The sequence below is a fragment of the Solanum tuberosum genome, unplaced genomic scaffold (genome assembly GCF_000226075.1).
Source record: "Solanum tuberosum cultivar DM 1-3 516 R44 unplaced genomic scaffold, SolTub_3.0 scf00140, whole genome shotgun sequence".
NCBI lineage: Eukaryota > Viridiplantae > Streptophyta > Magnoliopsida > Solanales > Solanaceae > Solanum > Solanum tuberosum.
The window spans coordinates 729,168-753,735 of record NW_006239064.1 but is presented as its reverse complement, the minus strand read 5'-3'; the positions used below and the strand labels follow the sequence as shown (position 1 = coordinate 753,735).

Sequence of the window (24,568 nt, the reverse complement as noted above, 5' to 3'; positions counted from 1 at the left end):
TATGTGTCATGAAATAGAAATTCGAGATTATTTTTATTTTTTATGTGTATTAATCGATGAATTCTTTTGGAATGTGTCGTGACCCACTGTGTTTGATCTCAAATTTTCTGATTGCATTGGTGACGACCTGTTAAATGATACTTATTATTTTTTAAAGTAATGCGTCATTTTTTTTTTTGGAGTTTTTGTGTCGCAAAATGTGAATTCAGAAAAATCTCAAATTTCAGTGTGTATTAGTTGTGCTAAAAAATACAAAATAATTTAAAGGTAATAATATGTTTCACACCCAAAAGAGCAAATGGATTGCAATAAAATTCCAACGTGAACCCATAAAATTCAAATCTTAGATCTAAATATATACTAGACTTACCAGAAAATACACCAATGAGTTAACAATTTTAATGACTATATCGGATATTATTATGAAAATCATAGAAAGTACATGGATATAGCATCAATGAAATAAAATAACAAAAAATTAAATATCTCAATAATATAAAATTGAACTGATAACTAATTAGGATGACTCAATCGACTCCCACCAACCATTAATTTTGTTTCAAACATTAAATCCCAAATCTGAGGATGAAGCTCCAATTTCCAATTGATTCAAGCGATTCTGCATATTAAAAACAAAAGTCTCCAACCAAGCCTCAAAAGTTGACACTTTATCTGCATTGAGCTGCTCAATCGACTCCCACCAACCTTTCTGTCTAGCTTCAATCACTTCATCATATGATTGTTTCTTAGCAATTTCAATGTCTTCTATGGTATCAAGTCCTTCAAGCCTACTTTTGAGTTCGTTCACCTTTTCTCGATTATGAGCAGCGACTAGAAGAGTACTTTCACTTGGTTCCATATTGAGATTCTGAAAACGAGAAACAACTACATCAACATTTGGGTGAAAAAACGAGAAAGGATTACCTGTCGGAGAGAAAAAAATCATTCCAATATCGACATCGCATTCAAATACGAGATCGCTAGCCTTTTTGTATAAACCCGTACGACGCTTTGAGAAGCTAGCATATAGGTTATCTTGCTTTTCTATTTTTTTCATTGGTATCTTTTGGCGTCCTTTACTTTTCTTATTCTCCATGGTTAATTTATCACCAAAATGAATAAAAATTTATTAATGAAATGTTTTATGAGAAATGATACTTAAGAGAAGGGAGATGACACAACTATTTATATACATCAAAATTTTCATTGCATTAAATATCTTTCTATATATTATATTGGAAAATGATCTGTTTATCATAGTGAAAATAGGAAATACAATCAATTTTATTCTTAATATGTGTTTTCCATATCAATCATATCAGTGAAATCTAGACTAACTTTAAATCATTGAATAAAATAAAATCTAGACTTTTGAGTTAAATCATTAAATAAATAAAATCTAGACTTTTGAGTTAACTTAATAAATAGAATGAAATTTAGACTTTTAAGTTAAATCAATAAATAAAATGAAATCTAGACTTTTAAGGAAAAACAATAAATAGTTTACTATAATCATAATATTTATCAAGTTAGAAGGGCCAAATATAAATATAATTTGAAGGAACACCAATTACATACCAAAGATTTTCAAATTTTATGGACTAGAACCAACTATTCATATATATTAACAAAAAACAAATTTAATATTAACCAAAACCAAAAAACAATCCTTTTGTGTTTAATGTATTTTATAATGTATAGGTAGTTAGCAACTTATTGAACTTATAAGAGATACAAATTTCATACCAAATCCTTCATATGCATCAACATCAAACAAACATTATTTTGAATAGGGAAAAAAATTTGAAATATATCTGAACTTTGACTGAAATTGTTGTAACAATAGCAAACTTTGAGAAGGACCTTTTACCCCTGCAATATTTAATAGTGTATTTTAAAGGTATATATATACCCACGTAGACATCATAATTATTGCAACATTATAAATAGTAATTTGTCCACGTGGACACATATATACCTTTAAAATACACTATTAAATAGTGCAGGGGTAATAGGTCCTGCTCAAAGCTTACGATTATTATAGCAATTTCGATCAAAGTTCAGATATATTTCATCGGTCAAAAGGAGTGACATGATTCCGGGGCAATCGAGTGCATTTCAGAAAAGAAACTTACAAGTTAGAAAGTTGAAAAACTTACGAGTTGACCAAAGTCAATATTTGAGAGAAACGAACTCAAAGTTGAGGCTTGAAAATTCCTAGAGGTTCAGTCCAGATGGTGATTTAGACAACTTGGACAAGTCTTGTGAGTTGTATACTAGTTAAATTGAAAACAAGTCATTTACGATAAAATATGTGTCTAGCCAATCCCAAATAGATCTTTTAATTTTTTCCAACAAAGACTATGATTGTAGTGATTTGAGTCTAGTAACAAGTATCACGAAAACAGTCATGCTTCTATGATCATGACGTAATTTTTTATTTATTTATTTTTAAAAGCAATTCCGCTAAGCAAAGTGTGCCTAGAGCTAGTTTTTATTAATAAAGAAAAAAGCACCTCAAAAAGAAGTACAATCAAAGAAAGCTAAGCCTTGCCTTACTAATCATGACGTACAAAGCTTTCATTACTAAAAATACCATCTTTCCCGAGGATAAAAACTGATCAACAAAGGTAAAAAATAGTGGTCTTTCAACTAAAAACCAACCAATTTGTGGAATGAAAAAACGACTATTAACCATTGTTTCCTCCCCTTTGAGCAACTTGACAATGTAAGTAGGAGGTGCTACTAACAACATTAACCACCAACTTCCAATAATGCATATGGCAATACACTTGCAGTTTTCGAATATTAACTAGGTATTTATACTAAACAACGCCAGTTTTTCACATTCAAAGAATATGGAAACAAGAATGCAGCACCTTCCAGTGACATTTCTCCAGAGCAAGAAAGATTGAAGAACTGTGCACACAGTGAGATTTCTACAAGGCGTATCATCACAGGTTTAGTTAAAGGAAAAGAAATCTTGAGACATTACAGAAACACAAGATACACACAAATTGAGTCACTTTGTAATTATTTTAACACAGAAACAAATCCAAACGCGGTTGTAATTGCAGCATCTGCAAAAATAACCTTTCTTCCGAAGCTAACTTCTTATAGAGTCTTTGTTGATGACTCGTAAACTCCAAAAACAAATCTTTTGCCTGGTTTGCTTTTATGTATGCTTCACTTCCTGAGTGAACTATTATCAAGTCTTGGCAGATACTTTTTGCCTGATATATATCCTACACAATAACGAGAAGACGCAAGGGGGAGAGCAGTCAGCTTCAATAAACTGAAATCAAACATTTGATGTATATAATATGAAATACACATCATAAAAAATCACATGTTCAGGGCTTGAAGCTCCTCAATAAGTTTAAAATTCTTTTTAAAAATTATTTCCTGCAATCCTCAAGTATTTGCTTTGTATCTAGACTAGTCTGTCCAATCAAGATTCCACCACACATCATATCGAACGAAACCAATTTCACCTCATCAGCCTAAAATTTCACTTTCTTTTTCTTTATTGCAAGGACATCTTATTTCTTTTCCTTCTGGCTTCTTCATTGCTGTATTTCATTTCCATACTTGATTTTGATTTACTTTACTTGAGCCGAGGGTTATCGGAAACAACCTCTTTACCTTCACATGGGTATAGGTAAGGCTATGTATACACCACACTCTCCAAACCCCACTTGTGGGATTACACTGGGTATGTTGTTGAAGCACTTACACAATTATGTGTAAAAGCACATTTCTCAAGACCATGAGTATACAAATTTACTACAGATATATATGATTCCTAAATCTTAAGAGCAATTGATCCCACATCCTCAGCTCTCCTGTTATCTCGCAGTTAACGTCAATCTAAATTTGACTGGTGACAACTGGGCATCCAGTTTTTCACTAGTAACAAGTAACTATCAGATATGCATGCTTCTAGATTATCAAGAAACTTCATGTATATGATATTTTCCAATATGTCAACCAAACTCATTTCTGAAGTAGCACTGGCAGTAGGATGTGCTCAATTATGGCTCATTTGTTGTCTTACAACCATTATTAAATTAACCAATACATGGTATGAATCTTACCTGGGAACTGTACATTAAGCTCCCAAGTGATGTCTTAATCATGGATTGTCTCATATCTCTTTCACTTATAACCATCGGCCTGTAAAAGGGAAATGGAAAAAAGTAAATAACCCGTTAGGCATTCATCAATCTAGAAGACATATGAACATCATGAAAATTTGGCTCTTAAGTGTTAAAATGAAATAGGATCTACACATTTAGCAAAAATTATAGAGCTATATTTAAGGATATCTGAATTACAGAGGTATGTTAAACTACATCAAAAAATAAAGACCCAAGATGGTGCACACAGAACCAAAGTGTAGCACTTCCTTTCCAGCCCTTTCACCTTTAAAGTAGATATCGGGGATGATAGAATTAAAAAAAACTTTCAACTTCTGAAAATGAGAAAAAAAAACAAAAACAAATACTCAATGAACATGACATTTTTTCAAGCAACTGCTAGTTAAAAATTGGGAAAATAGTCTGTGTGGCCTAATTTGTACATATCAATTGTGGACACCAAGGCTAGCTAGGACAGATTGGAACAAGTCACCTAGTGATTTTTTTGTCTCTGCAGGGATTAGAATCTGAGAATTCATGATTCATAATCCACTTCATTGACAACTAGGCTACACACTACGGTGCTGGGAAACTTTCTTTAGTGTCTGTTCTTTCTTTTAATAGACTATAATATGACAGACCGGAACGTAGGATCTTGAAATACCTATATCACAGGAACTCTAAACGGTGAACAGCATTGAATGTGAAAGGCAAGTGCATTTAACAACATTTGATCTAGAAAAGAAGTAGCAGTAAACAGAAGTTGAGGACATTTTGTAGAGTTTCATTGAAGTTAATTTGCAGAGTAAAACGAAGTTTTCAACTACATATATAGAGAAATCAGGAAAAACAAAATAGTGCAGAACGCATAGAACTTCAAGCGATCCCCAAAAATAATTGGGTGAATAGCATATGAAACTATATTTTTAGTCCAGAGATGTCTTTCAAAAACAATCCCAACTAGTCACCAAAAGTGTAGCAGTAGTACCTAGCGTGGAATTTCAGACTAATAAATACCATCTATAGGAACCTTTACAAGGACTCAACCATTTCAAATGTTGTGCTTTTCTTTTTCTTATTAAAGATGGAATACCATTCTAGAACCTCTAGTTCAACTTCGGATCAGTTTTGACTGTCAGCGAGAGAGAGAGAGAGTCTAACTGCAGATGCAGCTTAAATAACAGCAATTCGGGTGTCCAAATTGCAGAAGCACCAAAATTATCAACAAAAGAAATTGCAGAAGCAACTAAAATCAGATGGCATTGAGCAGGATATCACTTTCACCAAAGTAAATTCAGGACCAAGAAAAAAGGCTGATGCTACTGATGCAACCACAGAGCAGGCCTCAAACAAGTGGTGCGGCCGAATTTTACTAAGGTTTTAGCAAATCACAAGCTCAGGAAATGTAAGCATGCCATACTACAATTCTTTTTCCCAAAAAAATGGAAAAAAAAAAAGTTTGAGAAGACAAGCATGCTTGATAAAACTTTACATCATGAATACGTGCCGAATCTATCTACACATCTAAAATAGTTCAAGTGGCTGGTAATTGTGGCACAGAAACTCTTCTAAGCAGAATATCCAAAAAAGGTATTTTAGCAAGTTTGATCCACGCCAAGCATGATTTTTAGCTGAATGAAAATGTGTTTTAGCTCATAATCTGTATAGAGGAAGGAACCAATGATTCTGATACACCCATACAACATAACTCTAATGGAAGATAGATTTTTTTTATTTTTTTTATGAAGTAAGCATCCAGTCTATGCAATACGCAGGGGGATCAGTCAGCTAAGAACAAAAAACTTCCAGAGTTGAGCTGACAAAATCCTGGTAGTGATCTAAGTTATTTACAGGGGAAGAGTTAGCCCAGCTAAAAAGGTTAACCAAACAACTAGCCTTACGCCTAAAAATTGAGTTAAAACTCCATTGATAAATCTCCTAATTTCATTCCACATACACCAAAAAATAAGGGCTGGGGTCATGATCTAGATTTTTCTGATAGATTTTCTAACGGGAGATATATTCTAATAAATACAAGTCTAATACATGTGGTAATGGTATAGAACACATGAATGAAGCCTAAATATTAATAATAAAAAGATCTTTTAAGTGAAGACACTAGAATGTAAAGAGAGAAGGTTACAAAAGGATCAACAACTACTTAGAAAGGAAACTAATTCTGGAAACGTACCTTCCCTTTGAGGACACAACAAGGTGTGTTGGATTGTCCAAAAAACGGTTTATTTCTTTAAGCTTCTCTTCACAATCTACCACGATAATGCCTCGTGCATAGGGCATATATGATGGGCAGGGGGAAATATATGCTTGTGACCAAACAGAAGTGTGCTTATGTATGAAATCTCTCAATGAAGAAGGGAACAAGGTTCTCTCCAAGTTCTCGACTAGCATGAGATGATAATTTGAACATTGTCCTCCTAGATCTTTATCATGATCCCAATGCCTGCTAGAGTCTGTTGCTGCAGTTCAGAATGAAGAACTTAGAAAAAGTGCAATTACCACATCGTAACAGGTGATGGAGTTCCGTAGCACACCTTCTGTTGTACATCTCACGTCAACTGCATTCTTGGCACTGCTAATCCCCTACAAGGAAAGGAAGAGGAGAATGATATAGGCACATGCATTATCACTCAAATTACTGAATTAGAAGGTGATAACTTGCCTTAAAGGACGAATCTGACTTTTGTTCAGAAGACAAATATCTGACTCTTTTTGTACGGGATGATCCTTTGGATGCTGAATTGTTTTGCTCAGATGTAGAAGTTGACTTGCAAGAAGATTTTCTGAGTTTCTGGTTTACCAATTCCAAGAAGGAGGATATTCTAGGATCAACTTGTGTTGTGCCTTTTATGATACATATGCCTTCAATTCCAGAATTAGCCAAGTCATCCTTTTTTGGGCCATGAAGCCAGGATAGTACAAAGGTACATACACACTCCTCCACGCCATTGTGAAACGTATGGTTCTCGTTATGTATCTACCAAAGAGAATAAGAAGAAAATTTGAAGAAAGTGAATTAAGCCAATGAACCAATGTGAATCAAGTAGCCCTCTCCTTTTCCTCTTTGAGTCCTTCTACTTTGACTTTATATGTTATGATAAACCCACATTTAGAGCAACAAATAAAACTGATACAAACTTTAATGAGGTTCAGCAAAGATGTCAACGTCCTCAAGAAAGACGGTAAGAAAATTTCAGTATGCTCAAAAGAACAACAGCAACAATCTTTTTCCAAATTCTTAGAAATTTTAGTCCCCAATATGTTCACAAACCCACTCGCTTATTTTGTCTCACACTCTATCCCTCTTCCTTTTTCTTTCCTATCACACCCTAAACTGTACAGAAACACTACTAGAATGATCATCTTTAAAGAATTTTTTTTATCACAGATAAGGAAATACTGAGAAAAGAGTCTGCAGTATCTTATTAATATCAATTACCATAAAACTCAACCCACATCAACAATTGCTCCCTTTGCTTGAGCCTTGAAGTCCTCCATTATCAACAAGGAATTATCTCATCACACCATCTTGCCAAATTACCTTCACAAGGCATCACCTAGTACTGCCAACTCCAACTGAGTCTTGGCAATGCCTAGACTACGAACCGAAACTGCCTTGATCATAATATCTGATGGATAGACATTTGTAGAAATCTTTTGACAACTATAATACCACTGGATACAATATCTCTACTGAAGTGATATTTAACAACAATATTCACTGTACGCTCATGATACACTCATTCTTAGTGAGATGAATGGCACTCTTGACTGTAACAAAATATTGATGCCTTGCTCTTTTTTAGCCTGAATTCAGTCACTTGGCCACAATAACTGCTTATCAGCCTAACTTCATTCATCAACCTGTGGCCAAATAAATGTTTTATTGCATCCGTAAGAGAGCCACTTACACAGACTCCATGATAGACAATGCAACTTTAGTTTGCAAAGTTGCATTCCAATTGACATTACCAGTCACCACCACAATGAGTAAGCAAGTAGCCTGTTAAATATCTCCTCCTACACAAGTCCTCAACATAGAATGAATATGTCATCTTGCTTTTCGCTGAATGTCAGACCAATATCTGTACTACTCTTCAAATATCTCAAAATTCATTTCACTGTTTACTACAGCTCAAAAAAATTGCTTCACTATCTGCTACTGCTTTTTTCAAGGACATGCCAGATTTCTACTCACCTGGGGTGGATGTAGGCTTTAAGGTATGGGTTCACCAGATCACAATAGTGTTGGCCCATACCATGTATATGTGCTAAGAGATTCACTAACTATGTACAGAAATAAAAGTCAGAACTCATTACTAGAACTTGAGATTGTCCGTAACCCATAAAGGCCAAATCTTGGATCCATTTCTGCTACTCACCACACTAACAACATAAAACATGTTCGGACACTGCACTACATAATGCTACCAGTGCATATATTTCAGCGTTACTTCTTATCTTAACACCCTTATTCTATAGGGTGATTCTCCATAATCAAGAATTTGGTTGACACCCTCGCTAGTTTTGTCTATTAACACATTATCATTTGCGTATAGCTATGCAATGGAACCTCTTGCTATATATCGTAAGTTAAATCCTATAACTAAAGTGAGCAAGTACAGAACTACATGCTCAATATCAACCCCTGGTGAACCCATAATAATGGGAAATTCCTTTGTATATCCAATTACTGTTCTCACGCTAGTTTTTTTGAAAATGCACTTTCATACATATCCATAAGTAATTTTTGTTTTGTTGTAACTTGTCAATAACATAAAAGTTCAACATTCTTATTTCATGCTTTTTTTGATAGTTGAAAAGGCACAGAAGATTACTTGCAACTGTTGATAACAAGGAAATAAACACTCCATTTAGAGCTGACACATCAAAAGAAAAGTACATATGCCATGAAAATGTTGCTCTAGTGAGCTTATAATTCGGTATGACTGAAAAAATTGCCTAAATCACAAATTAGTGATCAACTCATCAACCAGACAACCACATGAACACTATGTATCCTTGATTTCTAAGGACTCATCATACTTAGACTATGTCAACCTACGTCACCTTCCTCCTTTATCTGTGCTTAGGACCTATGCAATGCTAAAAGATAACATATGCGAGTTGATTACTTAGAAATGACTGTGAAGAAGTTAATACCAAGTAATATTAATCAAGATGCCTCAATCCTGAATTAGATGTGATCAACCACAAAATCCTCTGTATCCTTGAATTCAAAGGTTCATCATAGATAGACTATGTCAACCTTCCTCACCTTAACTTCCTCTTTTCTAAGTTGCTCGGACTCTTCACTTTCGGTGCCGCACCCATGTCGACACGATGTGGGTGTGGGTGTGGGTGTGGGTGTGGGATCCATACCCGATCTGGTCAATCGGTACTGGATACTTTGACCAAATTCAAGGGAGAAATTCTGGGAAGATTCAATGATTTTTGTAATCTTATAACCTAAGATGAAATTGAAGAAAATGAAATACCTTGTATATATAAATTTCTATTAGTACTCCCTTTCCTTTTATCTCCTTCCAAGATTCTCCTCTTGATCATTATTTTCTCCTCGAGTTTTCCACATAATATCTCATAATTTACGCTTTATACCTCTATTTTTAGCCGAATCCCCGCACCTGTATCCACACATGGATCCATATCCCCGAATCTTAAAATTAGGTCACAGAGGATCCAACCTCTAGATCCACACCCGTATTAGACACCCGCACCTGAGTCCGAGCAACTTAGCCTCCTTTTATTCCATGACTAGGACCTCTATGTTTGCAGAATATTCAGATAAATTTCTAAAAAGGCTTAATACATAACCAGCCCCTTAAACTTTAGACACTCGAACTAAGTCAAAATTCAATTGAACATCTCAACTCCTAATAAAGTGTTCCAATTAGACACTTAAGGTTCAAATTTTGGAAAAAAATGTGTCTTCTCATTCTTCTATTAAGTAATTGAATCAACATACAAAATATGTCATATGCATTTGTCTCAGCGATATTTTCTACCTGAGGTTGATGATATATTACTTGTAGTTAACTTAAATATCTAATAGATGAATGAAAACATGCACAATTTTTTTTCAATTTGAACAGCTTATCGAGTTAAAGGTGTTCAATTTGAACATGACTTAGTTCGAGTGGAATATTCTGCCACTGACTATGTGTTAAGCCTTCTGAAAACCTATGCTCATACTCAACATCTGGAACTGAGAATTGAACAGCATCAGAATGTAATAGAAATAGCTACTTCGATTAAATACATCTCAAAAAAAAATTAAAATTTTCTCATACTTCAAACAGTTCATAACTCACCGCTTCAACAACGGCATCGTAGAAGAGCATATCGTCTTTGCCGAAAGCATTACAAGCCGCACAGACAATCATCCCTTCCTTAACACTACCGCATTCATTATCCTGTAGCTGTGGCGAGACATTCCTAAACTTCCTGACGAATTCATCGATTTCCTCCTTCGATTTGAAGTCATCAGCAAGGAATTTCACATCGAATTTTTCAGAATATCCCTCGAACTTCACCGTCATCGTTTCACCGTCCACCGTGACTAGCACACCGTACCATGAGTCATCTCCCTTGTACCGATGCTCTAAATCGTACTTCGCCGGATTTCCGTCGGATTTTTTCATTTCCGGCACCGGTAAATTCTTCAAATCTTCTGGAAACTTCGAGCGTATGTGTACGTATCTTTGAAAATTGTGGGAAAATGGAATTTACAGTAATCCGTAGCTTTCCCATGTCATTTATTTATTTTATATTTATTTGCTTTTTGTTGTTTTGGGAAAGGTCAAATGCTTCGACTGCAACAACAACAATAACAAATTTCGGAGACAGAAAGTAAGCAGATTTTATTACTATGTTCATTATATGTAGAAATAAAGAAGTTATTTTTAAAAGAATCTCAATGTAAGTGTATCAAACTCGAGTAACACACTTAGATTGTAACAAAAGGTTTAAATATAGTACTCCATCTGTTCATTTTTAATTGTCATGTTGCGTTTTTTGAAAGTAACTAATTTTCAATGTTAAATTAGATTACATTTATTCGATATTTAAAAAAAAAGATATTCAAAAACTATACAAAAAGTACTACTCCCTTCATTTCAAATTAATTGAATTTTTGAAACATTTTTCATTTTTCAAATTAACTTAATTGTTCAATTTTCAAGACTACTTTTAGAATATTCTTCCAATTTTACCCTTCATTAGTTAGTATTGGAATTAGTTATTAATTAATGTTTAGTTATTTTAATCATAAATTTGACAATAATTAATAAGGGTAAAACTGGAAAGTTATGCCTAATTTATGTCTTAATCTTCTTTTCTTGAAGAGTGTGAAACACCTCAACAATTCAATTAATATGAAATGGAGGGAATATAAATTGTAATTTTTTACATATCGATATGATGAAAAAATACATCGTAAAATGTTAATCAAAGTTTTTGTCATTTGACTTTAAAAAAAAATCATGGCAACTAAAAGTGGATAGCTAGGAATACTTCATGTATTCACTTTTTTTTTTGGCTCATTTATGTTGTTTAGATTAATTGTCTAATGAGTTGAAAAAAATATATTTAAATTTCTCGTATAATTTTATTATTGATTTAATTTTAAACTCGGATTTTCATTAAATAAATTTATCCATCCAATTTTCTGGCTTACCACACCCAAATTCTTACTAATTTTTGTTTTTTTTTATATATATTCATCAAATTTATTTTTCATGAAAAAAGTCAAAATTTCGAAAATTGAGTTCTACAAAAATAAAATTATAAAAAGAAAGGTAAATCCTAACCACATCCCTGAATGGATCCTAGGATGCGGGATTCGATTTAGTTGAAGCTCCTAGCTCTGGACACCAGGCGAGAAACCAGAAACAAACCAAGAAAGTTCGCATTTTTCTTCAAAAACCACAACTTTTCTTGCACTATGTCAAAAATACACATGCTTATGCAAATGATCATATATCTGCACTACAATGTCCTGCTTTCATTCTTTACCCCAAAACACTAACCTTATGTCTACAGAGAAATACTACACAATGTCACGAATACGAAATTATAGTCCAAAGTACACTAGAAAAGAATGAGGCACTTCGAAATCCTATATATAATGCTTAGACATTGCTGGTCTGTATGTGGCAAGAGCATTTAAACTTGTTCCTTCTGTGCATCATTAGGATTCTTTTGCGTGTTGTCAATGCTCGTATCGTTCCAATTCTTGAGCTCTTCTTCCGAGTCTTCAAGAGTAGTACTAAGATGTTGTGTCTTGTACTGATGTCTCGTGGAGAAAACAAGGAACACAAAGTAATTGAGTACTCCGAGTACTGCTAGCATCCAGTAGAAGTAGTCTAGCTTACCGTTGTTCAAGTTGTTTTTAAGCCAGCTTCCGTTTGTTACCTTATGTACAATTGACACTAGTAAGCTACTAATAAAAAATCCCATTGAGAGCGTGCTGAGGAATAACCCGGTGCTCATTGATTTCATCCCTTCTGGTGCTTCCCTGATGAAGAATTCGAGTTGTCCAACGTAGGCAAAAGCTTCACCAGCACCAACAATGAAAAACTGAGGGACTAACCAAAATGCACTTATGCTATAATTGTGGTTTATCGCGTTTTCCCTTCGTTGTTTCTCTACAACAGCTGCAGATACCATACCAACAATAGATAGTATTAGTCCAATTCCAACTCTTTGAAGGCTTGTGAGTCCTTGTCTATTGCCCGTGATCTTTCTAGCTATTGGTACGGTGACTCTTTCGTTTATTGAAGTAAACAAGAGTATAGAAATAAAGAGAAAGACGGAAAATGAGCCTGCTGGGATGCCAAATTTGCCAACATTTCGATTCATGAAGGTAGCTTGCTCGATACTGAAGGTGTTCATTTGAGAGTAGACAGTCCAAAAGAGTATACATGTAGACCATATAGGAATCAACTTAAGAACCATTTTCACTTCTTCGACTTGACTAACCGTTGATACTATCCATGAATTGATTCTGTTTTCATTTGCAACTGCATAATCATCAAGAATTGCTGCCTTGTCTAAACACCTGTTGATAACAAGAACACATTCATTAGCTTTTGTTCTTATGTCAGATACTCTTAATGTTATGAGGGAAAAGATACGAGTTTGGTCCAACGCGGACAATATCTCACCTCAGCATTTTTGTATGTGGTACTTTTGCATTGTGATATTCATTCAAGAATCCAGGATCAGAAGGGTGGGAAAATTTCCTCTTTCTCCAAGCCAAGATCAAAACTCTCCATATGATAGTCAAAGGACTTCCCTCTGGCTTCTTAAATCTATACAACGATGTTCCGCCAAGCAAAACTGCCACAGCTAGTACCATTGTGCCAGCTGATATACCATAACCCCACCCCCTTCCAACATAGTCTTGTATATACACTAGCACAGTCACAGCAAACAAAGATCCAAGGCTAATGCAGAAGTAGAACCTGTTAAAGAAGTATATCATGGCCTTATTCTCTTTAGGATTCGACGAATCAAATTGGTCTGATCCAAAACCAGACACACTAGACTTGATCCCTCCACAACCGAGCGATATGGTGTATAATGCTGCGTAGAGGAGAGCAAGCTGCTGCCCGCTTGCTTCGATGCAGTGGCCTTTCAATCTTGAGTCGCACACGGGAGGCTTCATACTTGGGATGGATGTTGCAAGTGTCAACAGTGTTACTCCCTGGTTATAGACACAAAGAAGAACATATTATGTTACTTAAAAAGACAAGTTTACTCTCTCAAATAACTTAACCATATAAGACGAGATAGTCACACAATTCAACATGATATCAGAGCAGGTAGAGATACTGCAAGAACTTCATGTGTTTGTTTCAAATGTAAAAGAATAAAGCTCGCAAGTATCATTAAGTGAAACAAAAGGTATGCTTTCTCTAACAGTTTAAGCTTACCACAGCGGCTATGCAACCAAAGGTTGCAATAGTGGCATAACGTCCGAGTTTAGCATCAGCCAAGAAACCACCAAGCAGTGCAAGAAGATTGAGTGTTCCCATGAAATTAGTAACAATGTTGGCAGAATCAGAAGATGGAAGATGTAAATCTCCAACCAAGTAAGTCACCAAATTCATCGATATCCCCATAACACATATTCTTTCTGATAACTCTGTACCTGAAACAGAACAACTAAGTTAGACACACATTTGTGCCATGATCAAGAAAACACAAAGTTAACTAGCCTACCTAGAATAAGCCCTGCACCAAGCCATCCTCCGGTACGTGATTTATCAACTGGATTTCCACGAAAATCGACTAGACCTCCATCAGTTGAACCATCTTTTTCAGCATTGTTATGAACCAAAACCTGTGAATGAATGATTGAAAGAAAGATAACATAAGACACCATAACATGAACAAATTTATCTACTTGAAATGAGTTTAGGATATTACCATTGTAAGTAGAATTTTTTGTGTTTACTAAGAGAGAAAGGAGATAGAAGAGGATAGTTAATTTGTGGAATAAGTTAGGAGGGGAAGGTATGTATTTATAAAGCAAAAAAAAAATAGAGGAAAAATGAATGAATGATTGGGCAAAAAGTTGGAAAAAAAAAAAGGTAGGCAAATGTACAACAGAATTTCATGTTAAATATCTTTCTAGATCATAAGGTAACTAACTGACTGATTGAGATATGATTATGTGGTCAAAATATTAACAAACCCCACTAAGAAATAAGATTGAAAAATGTCATTTTTCTTTGATCTGAAAGTGCTTCTTATCTCCACAGAAAACAGCATTATTTGGACCAAATTGTAAGTTTGAAAATTTGGTGTTATCTCAAATAGGTGTTGTAACATGTGGAAAAGTGGGAAAGAAATTTTGTGGCCAACACATAGGATCAATTGTACCCTTCAAAACTCAGATTATTCTTCTCTAGTTAAATACCAGACTTAGGTCGCACAACATACATAAACTAAGTCCTAGGGCGATACGTGGACCAACCTTAGCTTGAATGTCACTTTATCAGGATTCAACTTGTTTGGAACAAAAACATAGTTATTACCATTGGATTTGACTTGGGAAAAGTGAAAAAAAAAAGTCTTTGATGGAACTATAAAACAGTCGAGTGTTTTAAGATAAAATTACAAACAAATAAATATGTCACACCTCTTTGCTACTAGACAAATATGTATAGGGACATATGAAGCATCAATTCATGGATGAAATTATTTCGTGTGGTATTTCTCTAAAAGGTATGCCGACTAATCTTTTACTCCCTCCATTCCATATTAAGTTAATTTTTGAGGCATTTTTCATTTTTCAAATTAACTTAATTGTTCAGTTTTCAAGACTACTTTTAGAGTGTTCTTCCAATTTTATCATTCATTAGTTAGTATTGAAATTAGTGATTAATTAATATTTAGTTATTTTAATCATAAATTTGACAATAATTAATAAAGGTAAAAATGGAAAATTAGGTTTAATTTATGTCTTAATCTACTTTTCTTAAAGGGTGTGAAACACCTCAAAAATTAACTTAATATGGAATGGAGGGAGTAATTTATTTCGGATGATCGAGAAATTCGTCTTGAGTTCAATTTTTAGGATCAATTATACTTTCGAAACTCAAGAATAATAGTCTCGCCCCTCTATCTTTTTTTCACTTAAGTACCATGTATATAGTTCGCATGGAGCATGATTCGAATATGTGACATAAGTCACAAATTCCTCAATCTTGGTCAGTTGAACTAATTAAGCCTTGTAAATGCACGTGAACTCAATATTTTTTGCTTATATCCTGTTAAGAAATTCACTAAATAACTATAAATATTTGATGTGAACTCAGTTATTATTAAGCATAATACATAAATGTACCATTTAACTTGGACTCGGCTGACATATATTGCCTCCAACTTTGGTTATGCACAAATAAACACTTAATTTTGAAAAAATTGAATATGCAAATACATATGTGCTACGTGTCATATACAAATCAGTTCAAGCCTATCTCACTTGAATTGACACGTAGGACGCCACATAGGATGTGTGCGTGTCCACTTATTCATTTTCATACAAATTTAAGCGTCTACTTATACATATCCAAAATTAAAGCACATAAATACCACCAGAGGTCAAGATAATGGCACACATTTATGAAGTTGATATAGAAAATTCATAAATTTCAAATGTTGAACTGTTTCCAACGAAACCGCGTCGGCAATTATAAATCATGACTAGCTTCGAATGGAATGCATCCAGCAATACACAACCGTGTATATCTTGAAAATATAAACTTTATCATAAACACTGAATCTATAAAAGAAAAGTGATTATATTGTATACTTTTTGGATGATTTTTGGTCCACCATCATAAGAATTGATTGGTCAATTATATTATTATATGTATGGTCATCAATATGATGATCTTTTTTTCATTTTTCTTGGCCAAAAGTTATTTGTCTGGATATTCCTATACCACTACTAGACCCTTAAACACTGTACTTGGGTCCCTTCTACTAATTATAGCACACATGACACATGTATAATGCTATCTTTAGTAATTTGGAAGTAGCCACATTAATGGTATTTTACCAAAAATATCCATCCTACTCTTGTTACCTAATTAGTTTTTTTTTAGAGAATACAACCAAGAAAAACTAAAATTAGTTAAGAAATTCGTTGTTAATCTATTGTTAAACTAAATTTCTGTTCGTAGCTAACGATTTTTTTTATGATCAATCATTAATCTAACGCTAAATAAGATTAGCGATGGATTTATTTGTTTTTTGTTAAACAATTTGTATGTTGCCAATTCTTCTTTTTAGTAATTTGATGATAATTGGACATGTACTTCCTCTGTTTTATATTAGACATACTTCCTCTGTTTTATATTAGACATAATATATAAATGGACACTTAAATTTGATTTTATCTAAGTACTCTAACTTTGAGAGTGCATATTTAGACACTTTAACTTGGTCTCAATGGGTAACTAAACACTCCAACTCGTCCTAATGTGTCTCATGGACACCTAATGCTAATGTGGCATATTTCTTGGAGGTGTGTAGATGATTATTTTGTAATTTAGAGTGTTTAATTAACATAGTGGAGACGAGTTAAGGTGTCTAGGTATGCATACTCAAAGTTGAAGTGATTATTACTTGTTAACTAATGCCAAGTTTGAGTGTCTGTTTATATATTACAGCTTTATTTTGCACGTTTTTGTTTGACTGGGCATAAAATTTAAGTTAATAGGGAAGACTTTTGAATTCTTGTGGTTCTAAACTTAAAATGTGTATAATGTACAAACAAAAATGTTCATTAAATCTTGTGGGGTCTAAACATACTATGTGAAATATTGAAAATAAACATATTGAGAGTATTGTCTCCAGAAATGAATCTTATAATACACGAATTTAAATTTAATTAAACTCCAACACAAATATCACACGTCGGACGGAAAATCCAAAAAAAAAGGTAGATAAGGAAGTAGTGCAATATGGTAGGCAATTTCTACATACAAAACTTGTATAAGTAGTGCATAGTCGGCATAGTGCACTAGTTACTTGCATATTTCTTTGCTACTTTTAGAAGTAGACTGTGTCTTTTGCTGCTTCATTCCTATTTATGACAAATTTTGTATGGTATGGTTATCTCCAATATTACCTCCATTATCATGTTTGTTTGCTATTTTCAGGCAATTATTTGACGTGGATCGAAGACGTATCTAGAATTTTAAATCAATAGTTATGTTGATGAGTATATATATCATTGTACTCGTTAATATATACTTTGTAATAGTATGTTTGATTAAGAATTTAGAATGGATTTACCTTGTTCAAGCGGGATTACGATATCAAATTTCTTAAATGGGGAACAACAAAACCAATATATAGATTTCGTTTTTGAGGTAAATTGACATAAATAAATATATTTACTTGACATAAATAAATATGTTTATTTATTTTCAATAAATAAATATATTTATTCAAAATAAAATAATTAGGTATTGAGTCTATCATTTGACACTATCTATTTGAAACCGTTTTGAAATGGTACTCTTATTATTGATCCAACCTTAAAACTCTTGAAATTTGACTAATTACTCAAAAATTCATGTGGACTAAATTAAATGACATGTCATATTTTGTTGGCTAAATTTTAATAGGAATATAGGATAACTTTTGAATTGATATTTGCTCACATATATTTCAACCTTACAGACAACATATTATACTGTGTTCTAACATTTGTAACAATAACTTACAAATTTTTTTAGTTTAATAATGTTTTTTTATAAAATTTTCAATTTACTCAAAAGATATTAGACCGTCGTACCCGAAAAATATATTTGACTTATCTAAAATTTTGAAAATATCAGGAGTTGTGCCTATCTTGTAATGTTTTTATCATTGTTTTCTACTTTTTTGGCTTTTTGGCCGTCCAAATCCAATTTAGGATTTTATATAACAGTCAGTGCAAATCCCATTTTCATTTTGACCACTCAAAACACATCCACACAATTGATTCAAATTCAGCCAACTAATCAAAAAATCAAAAATGCACTTAGAACCTTACATTACAATTGGACTATTAGTATGTAACTGTCAGTCAGTAACGTACGCAAAATTTTACTTAATATTCATTTATATGTCACAATACGTGTTTGATTTTGAGATTATGAACTTATAATAAGACCTTACTTTGTATCGTATATGTGGTAGGGGCTATAGTACTCAAGAGAAATGCGGTCAATTGAATCCTTTCTGTTGGAAAATTACATTTGCAATACAATTTATTTTCTTTTATTTGTAAATATATTTGTAAACTTTTTGAATCTCCTTGACTTCAACGAAGTTTACGGTATAGTGACAAAATTTATTTTAGATTGTAAGTTTGAAATCTCTTATTAAAATTTTTTATTCCATAATATATATACAGAGAGAATTTATTTTACGAAGCATGTCAGATGACTCCACGTGAAGCAATGTGTCTCCACCACTTGTATATAGTGGTGTTAATTATTAAAGCAAATGTATTAGTATTACTTTTCTTGTTTCTAGCTAGTTACCAAATTATTGATGGCTAGGAAGACCATAGAATTGAAAGATTTTTTAGAGTGCCTTGGCACCACACACAAATAAATGAACCTGCTTAACTTAACCACAAAATTAGTCAAATTTGAAGTATATACTCTCAAGAAATTAAAATGAGGCAATTAGATGTTCCTTGGTGAATATGAATAGTCAATTATTAGCCAGCCATTAAAGTTTTTTTTGTTTTTTGTTTTTTTGGATTATATGTCATGCTAATTGGATAACCTATGCAATAGGACAATGAGTTGCCCTTAGATTGTGCCCTCTTATTTAAAAGGTGATCATGTTATAAGTTGTGAGTTCCTATCGTGATTACAAGTTGAGATTATAATGATAATAATAAGAGGATTATCGTCAAATATTTATAAATATTTAGTGGTTTCTTAATTTATAATATAAGTCTGGATATATAAAAGGTTTTAAATTTATGTGAATCAGTAACCAACATAGTAGATCCGCCCTTGATTTCAAATGATTTGGGGATCTCTGTGGGCCCACTTAGGATTTAATTTGTATTTTGCATTACCGTGCTTTCTTCTGTATTATGTGTAGTCAGGTTCTTTATTTCACATTATTTGTTTGTTGTTGCTCATTTCTATGTCCCTTTTTTTTAAACTGCTTTGAAAGGCTTTATTTAAGTCGAGAGGGTCTATTAGAAACAATCTCTCTATCTCATGAGGTAGGAATAAAATCTACCCACACTCTATTGTCATCATATTTCACTTGTGAGATTATGATATATTATTGTTGTTTATAGTTTAAAATTATAATTTTACACTATCTATATTGTTTTATACCCCCATTCAATGGTATCCAAAATATTCTCCCGGCCCCCTTGCCATGCTTTGACAAAAAGCTCACATTGTAGTACTTTAAGTTTAAGAAATTTTTTAATTTTATGATTTTAAATTAAAGATTTATCGAATAATGTATCAAAATGTGGTCTTAAACAATTTTAATTATGAAAAAATAAAATTAAGGATTTGCTAAAAGAGAAAAAAAGAAAAAAAATTTAAACAAACTTAAAAAAATAGGATAAATAAATTAAAACGACCGAATAATATACTTGTAACAAGTCACATATCGTCTAGTGCATGTTACTAATTGTTATAGAAAGTTACATGCGATTGGCTCCAAAATGATTTGATAGTGAAATTTTTATTTATATTATGTTATGTTATAATACTATATAGAAGTCAAATTTCAAGAAAATAAATTAATTACATATGGACATATGCACCTTGTTCACAATTAATTATTATTTCTCTATCGTAATTTATGTGACATATTTTTCTTTTTAGTCAATCCAAAAAAAATGTCACCATATCTTCTTATATATAAAAACAATTTAACTTAAAGATTCTTCTTTTACCCTTAGTAAAATTATTTATATCCACACAAATGATCAAAGAAAGGTTTAAACCACAAATTTCAAATTAAGTCTTTTTTTTAAAAAAATTGATATCAAATCATGAAACGATGTCACATAAATTAAACTAACAAACAGGTGTATGCACCTTCCAAGTTAAAAACTATTCAAAAGAAGTATATTCTTTTTTGCTAAATCCAGATCCATGTCAACAAAAAAGTAGCAACACATAAAATCTTGAGTCATTATAATATTTGTATATATAAATATATATCGACTATTAATGCAATTATTTGAACTTGGCATTATATTCCAACTTTGAAGGTATAATTCGTATCTTTTCTTCCTAATAATGGAAAAGTGTTAGGTATAATGCGTTTTAAATATATACGTGTATGGTAGTCCCTCACTTGATATCTTTTTTATTATTTTCCATTAAAAAAGGGTAAAGTTTAAAGAAAAGGACATGCATTAAATTATAATTATATTTTGGTTCGTCACTTGGTATCTGAAACTTATTTTAAAAGTTCGACTACTTCACATTTATACTCGAAGATCCTACTTTGAGAGTAAGACATTCACCATCAAAATCTCTCATTAAGAATAAAAGAATACGTATCACTCCACACGTTAATCGTTGATACTAAAGGGAAATTGTTGCAGAAAAGGAATTAAAGGAAATTGAGTGATGTGTTATTGCTATTGAATTATTGAACATTTTGAGATCTTTGCCATGGAGGAATTAACATAACACTTCTAGAATCTAAAAGCACTTTATTTTGAGACAAAGTATCTACATTATATATTAGCTATGATTTAGCTCTATGTTGGGACTTTGAGAATCTCCCAATATAATACAAAAAGAAAAACAAAAATTAGTGACGGATCGGATAAATCTCTCATTAAACAATAAAATTAAATTCCTTATTAATTTTATTTATAATGAACTAGTGATAAATTATCAAAAAAATCTAATAGATTATTTAGCCATATATTTTCATTTTACGCTTTCATAGAAGTTTTTCTATTTTTGCTTTCTTAATAACTTGAACCCTTTGATTTAACGATAGATGAGCAATGAATTTTATAGATAATATTTTTTAAGGTATATTAATATGTCATCTCAATATAATTATGCCACCTAGCACCCCCTTTATCATCTTTGTTTAGTCTTTTTAACACACTTTGTGCTAAGTGACCTTTTTATCAAGGTTGAATCATGAAATCATACTCTTTTTTAATTCTCTCTTTTCTTTTTCTATCTCTTCTCACTTTTTTCTTTTTCTTGATTTGACAAAAGTGAATGAAGGATATAAATATTCAAAGATATAGTGTTACATCTATCGATAAAGTTTCTATGTTTCAATTTGTTTATCATATTTTAACTTGACATAAAATTTAATAAAATAACGAAGAATTTTGAATATTTTGATTATAAACTAAAGATATATTAAATATTTTTTAATCTTATGGTGTTAAATATGCCGTGTGGAAAGATAAAATAAAAATATTTAAAAGAAAAGAATTATTATTTTTTAGACAAATTTAAAAAAACCAAATAATTGAAACATAGAAAGTAATAGATTATTTGTCACACCTTTTGAAGAGTGTTATAAGCTTCTCATTTAAAAACTTAAATCGTACTTTTATTACTTAATTATATTTTTAATATACTCCCTTACGTTGACGCAGGGGTTTGATTATTTTTTATGAGTAAAACATGTGAAAAATTATTTTTCCTAATGTGATTTGAATTGTCGACCACTTTTTCTCTAATAATATCGTATTGAAGTGGTGTGATTATTTTTTCTTTTTTTAAAATAAAAAAAAAACTTTTAGAGAAGGTGTCTTTAACAACACCTTCCTAATGAATCGAGAAAGTGACGAAAAAATCTTATTGAAATATTTCTCGATAAAAATAAATTAGTATAGAAGGAAGGAAGTAAAATTGATACGTACACATAAAGATAGAATTGATCACCTTTCATATCGAGTCATTGAAGCGAGCATAAGGGCGGCTTAAGGCAAAGACTAGTAAAACTTTAATTTAATTTTGACCTCAAAAATCTTGAGGTCCAATAATTATTGGTACTTAGTAGGTTGTGGTCTAATTTTCTTTTAAGAAAAACATTGAATTTTGTAGATTAAAAGAATTTCTTTTGTTTCTTTCCAAATGATTCATGGCTAGGAAGATTAGTATTTGGGAGTACCTAATTGGCACCACAAGATTAAAAGATCATGTAGAATTGAACCACAAAAATAGTCCAAAATATAAAAAGAAAACCACAAAAATGTCCTTGGATCATACAACATTTTAAACATGTTAGAATAGACTGAATTAATAACTAGACGAATTAACAATTATTTTGAACAAAATATCAAATGTTTGTTCGGCTAATATGGCTAAAATTTAATTTTAAAACTCACAAAGTTATGTTTTAAGTAATAATCTATTCCTACAGAATTTGCAAAAATTCTTTTGTGAAATTAGGCTATACTTGATGTTGATGGTACTTTGATCCACCATTTTTTATTAAATGAATAGCGTGGATAAAAATTAAATATCATCAATTTGAGGGGCAAAACATAAAGACTACCTCGAAATAGGGACAATCTGGACATTGAATCATGTATGGATTGTACTGGATAATCTAAATTAGAAAATAAATCGACGTTGAAAAGTTGATCTAAATAACTATTCATCAAATTGATTGAGTTAAAAATAGTCTATGAATATTATGTATATAATTAATATATATACTAATTTTAAAAATGGTGAATCTGGTCGATTATTTGTATAAAGATTCCAAAATAGTTAAAAATTTGCCCACCATGTCCTTGAGAACAACATTTAAATTATGTACCCATATACAATGAGCAGGAGGTGTAAATATTTTCACTTTATTGAATAATAAAAATTTGGGACAAGTACATACGTAGTCATCTTGGTGAAATATAGACAACTAGATGGACACATAAAATCAAATATCATTACCGAATAAACGAACCCAAAATTTGATAATCCTGAACCGAATATCAAACGCTCACCCCTACACCTGGCTCAAGCCTCGCGGGCCAAGAAATTTGATGGGCTAGGGTGGGCCATCCTTCATTTGGAAGGGCTTGAAAATGTTCAACCCAACCCAACCCTAGAAGGGTCGAGGGCTTGGGTGTGCATAGTTATCCGCTAAAGTCAAGTTAAGGGTCATATTTATATATTATGTCACTAGTATATATATATATATTATAACCGAACAAAAGAAAAATATTAATCTGAGCACCAGCTGGATGTGTGTGTGTATATATATATAAACACACATCCAGCTGGTGCTCAGATTAATATTTTTCTTTTGTTCGGTTATAATATATATATATATACTAGTGACATAATATATAAATATGACCCTTAACTTGACTTTAGCGGATAACTATGCACACCCAAGCCCTCGACCCTTCTAGGGTTGGGTTGGGTTGAACATTTTCAAGCCCTTCCAAATGAAGGATGGCCCACCCTAGCCCATCAAATTTCTTGGCCCGCGAGGCTTGAGCCAGGTGTAGGGGTGAGCGTTTGATATTCGGTTCAGGATTATCAAATTTTGGGTTCGTTTATTCGGTAATTGTAGTTAAAAGTAGATACCAAATACCAAAGTTTTAAATTTCGGTTCGGTAATTCGATAATCGGTAAATTAAATTTCGATGTCGGTAATGTCATATTGAAGTTGTAGCGCTGATTGTATTACAAAGTAATTACTATTTTTCCAATCATTTCTAGTTTTTTTATGTGGATGCACGATATAATAGAAGATCAATATGTAAGAAGACATCAAGATAAACAAATTGATACAACTAAAAGACATGTATTTTGGGTTGTATATGTCATTAACTTTCTTCTTTGGAATTGTACTAATGAGTAATAGACATGTTGATGCATGATCTTCATTAAGTA

General features: G+C 32.3%; 2 protein-coding genes across 5 annotated transcripts; both read right to left on the bottom strand.

Annotated features, from left to right (window-relative positions):
* Nucleotides 1-515: 515 nt before the first annotated feature.
* LOC102579324 (uncharacterized) lies at nt 516-10,920 on the bottom strand. Of its 4 annotated transcripts, none has more exons than XM_015310732.1 (6): nt 10,490-10,920; nt 6,820-7,134; nt 6,692-6,740; nt 6,331-6,610; nt 4,098-4,176; nt 516-868 (listed from the first exon to the last, which is right to left on the bottom strand). In XM_015310732.1, the coding sequence occupies exons 1-6, from the start codon at nt 10,817-10,819 to the stop codon at nt 560-562; spliced, it is 1,362 nt and encodes a 453-aa protein (XP_015166218.1). In that variant the 5' UTR covers nt 10,820-10,920; the 3' UTR covers nt 516-559. The 4 variants fall into 4 exon arrangements, with proteins under 4 accessions (XP_015166218.1, XP_015166217.1, XP_006352017.1 ...); XM_015310731.1 differs by having other exon boundaries at nt 517-868; nt 6,331-6,616; XM_006351955.2 differs by lacking the exon at nt 516-868 and adding an exon at nt 2,820-3,245 and having other exon boundaries at nt 6,331-6,616.
* A 1,165-nt stretch (nt 10,921-12,085) lies between these two features.
* LOC102580089 (protein NRT1/ PTR FAMILY 6.4-like) lies at nt 12,086-14,715 on the bottom strand. The gene is made up of 5 exons (XM_006351958.2): nt 14,610-14,715; nt 14,403-14,523; nt 14,114-14,331; nt 13,343-13,884; nt 12,086-13,236 (listed from the first exon to the last, which is right to left on the bottom strand). The coding sequence occupies exons 1-5, from the start codon at nt 14,610-14,612 to the stop codon at nt 12,342-12,344; spliced, it is 1,779 nt and encodes a 592-aa protein (XP_006352020.1). The 5' UTR covers nt 14,613-14,715; the 3' UTR covers nt 12,086-12,341.
* Nucleotides 14,716-24,568: the final 9,853 nt, after the last annotated feature.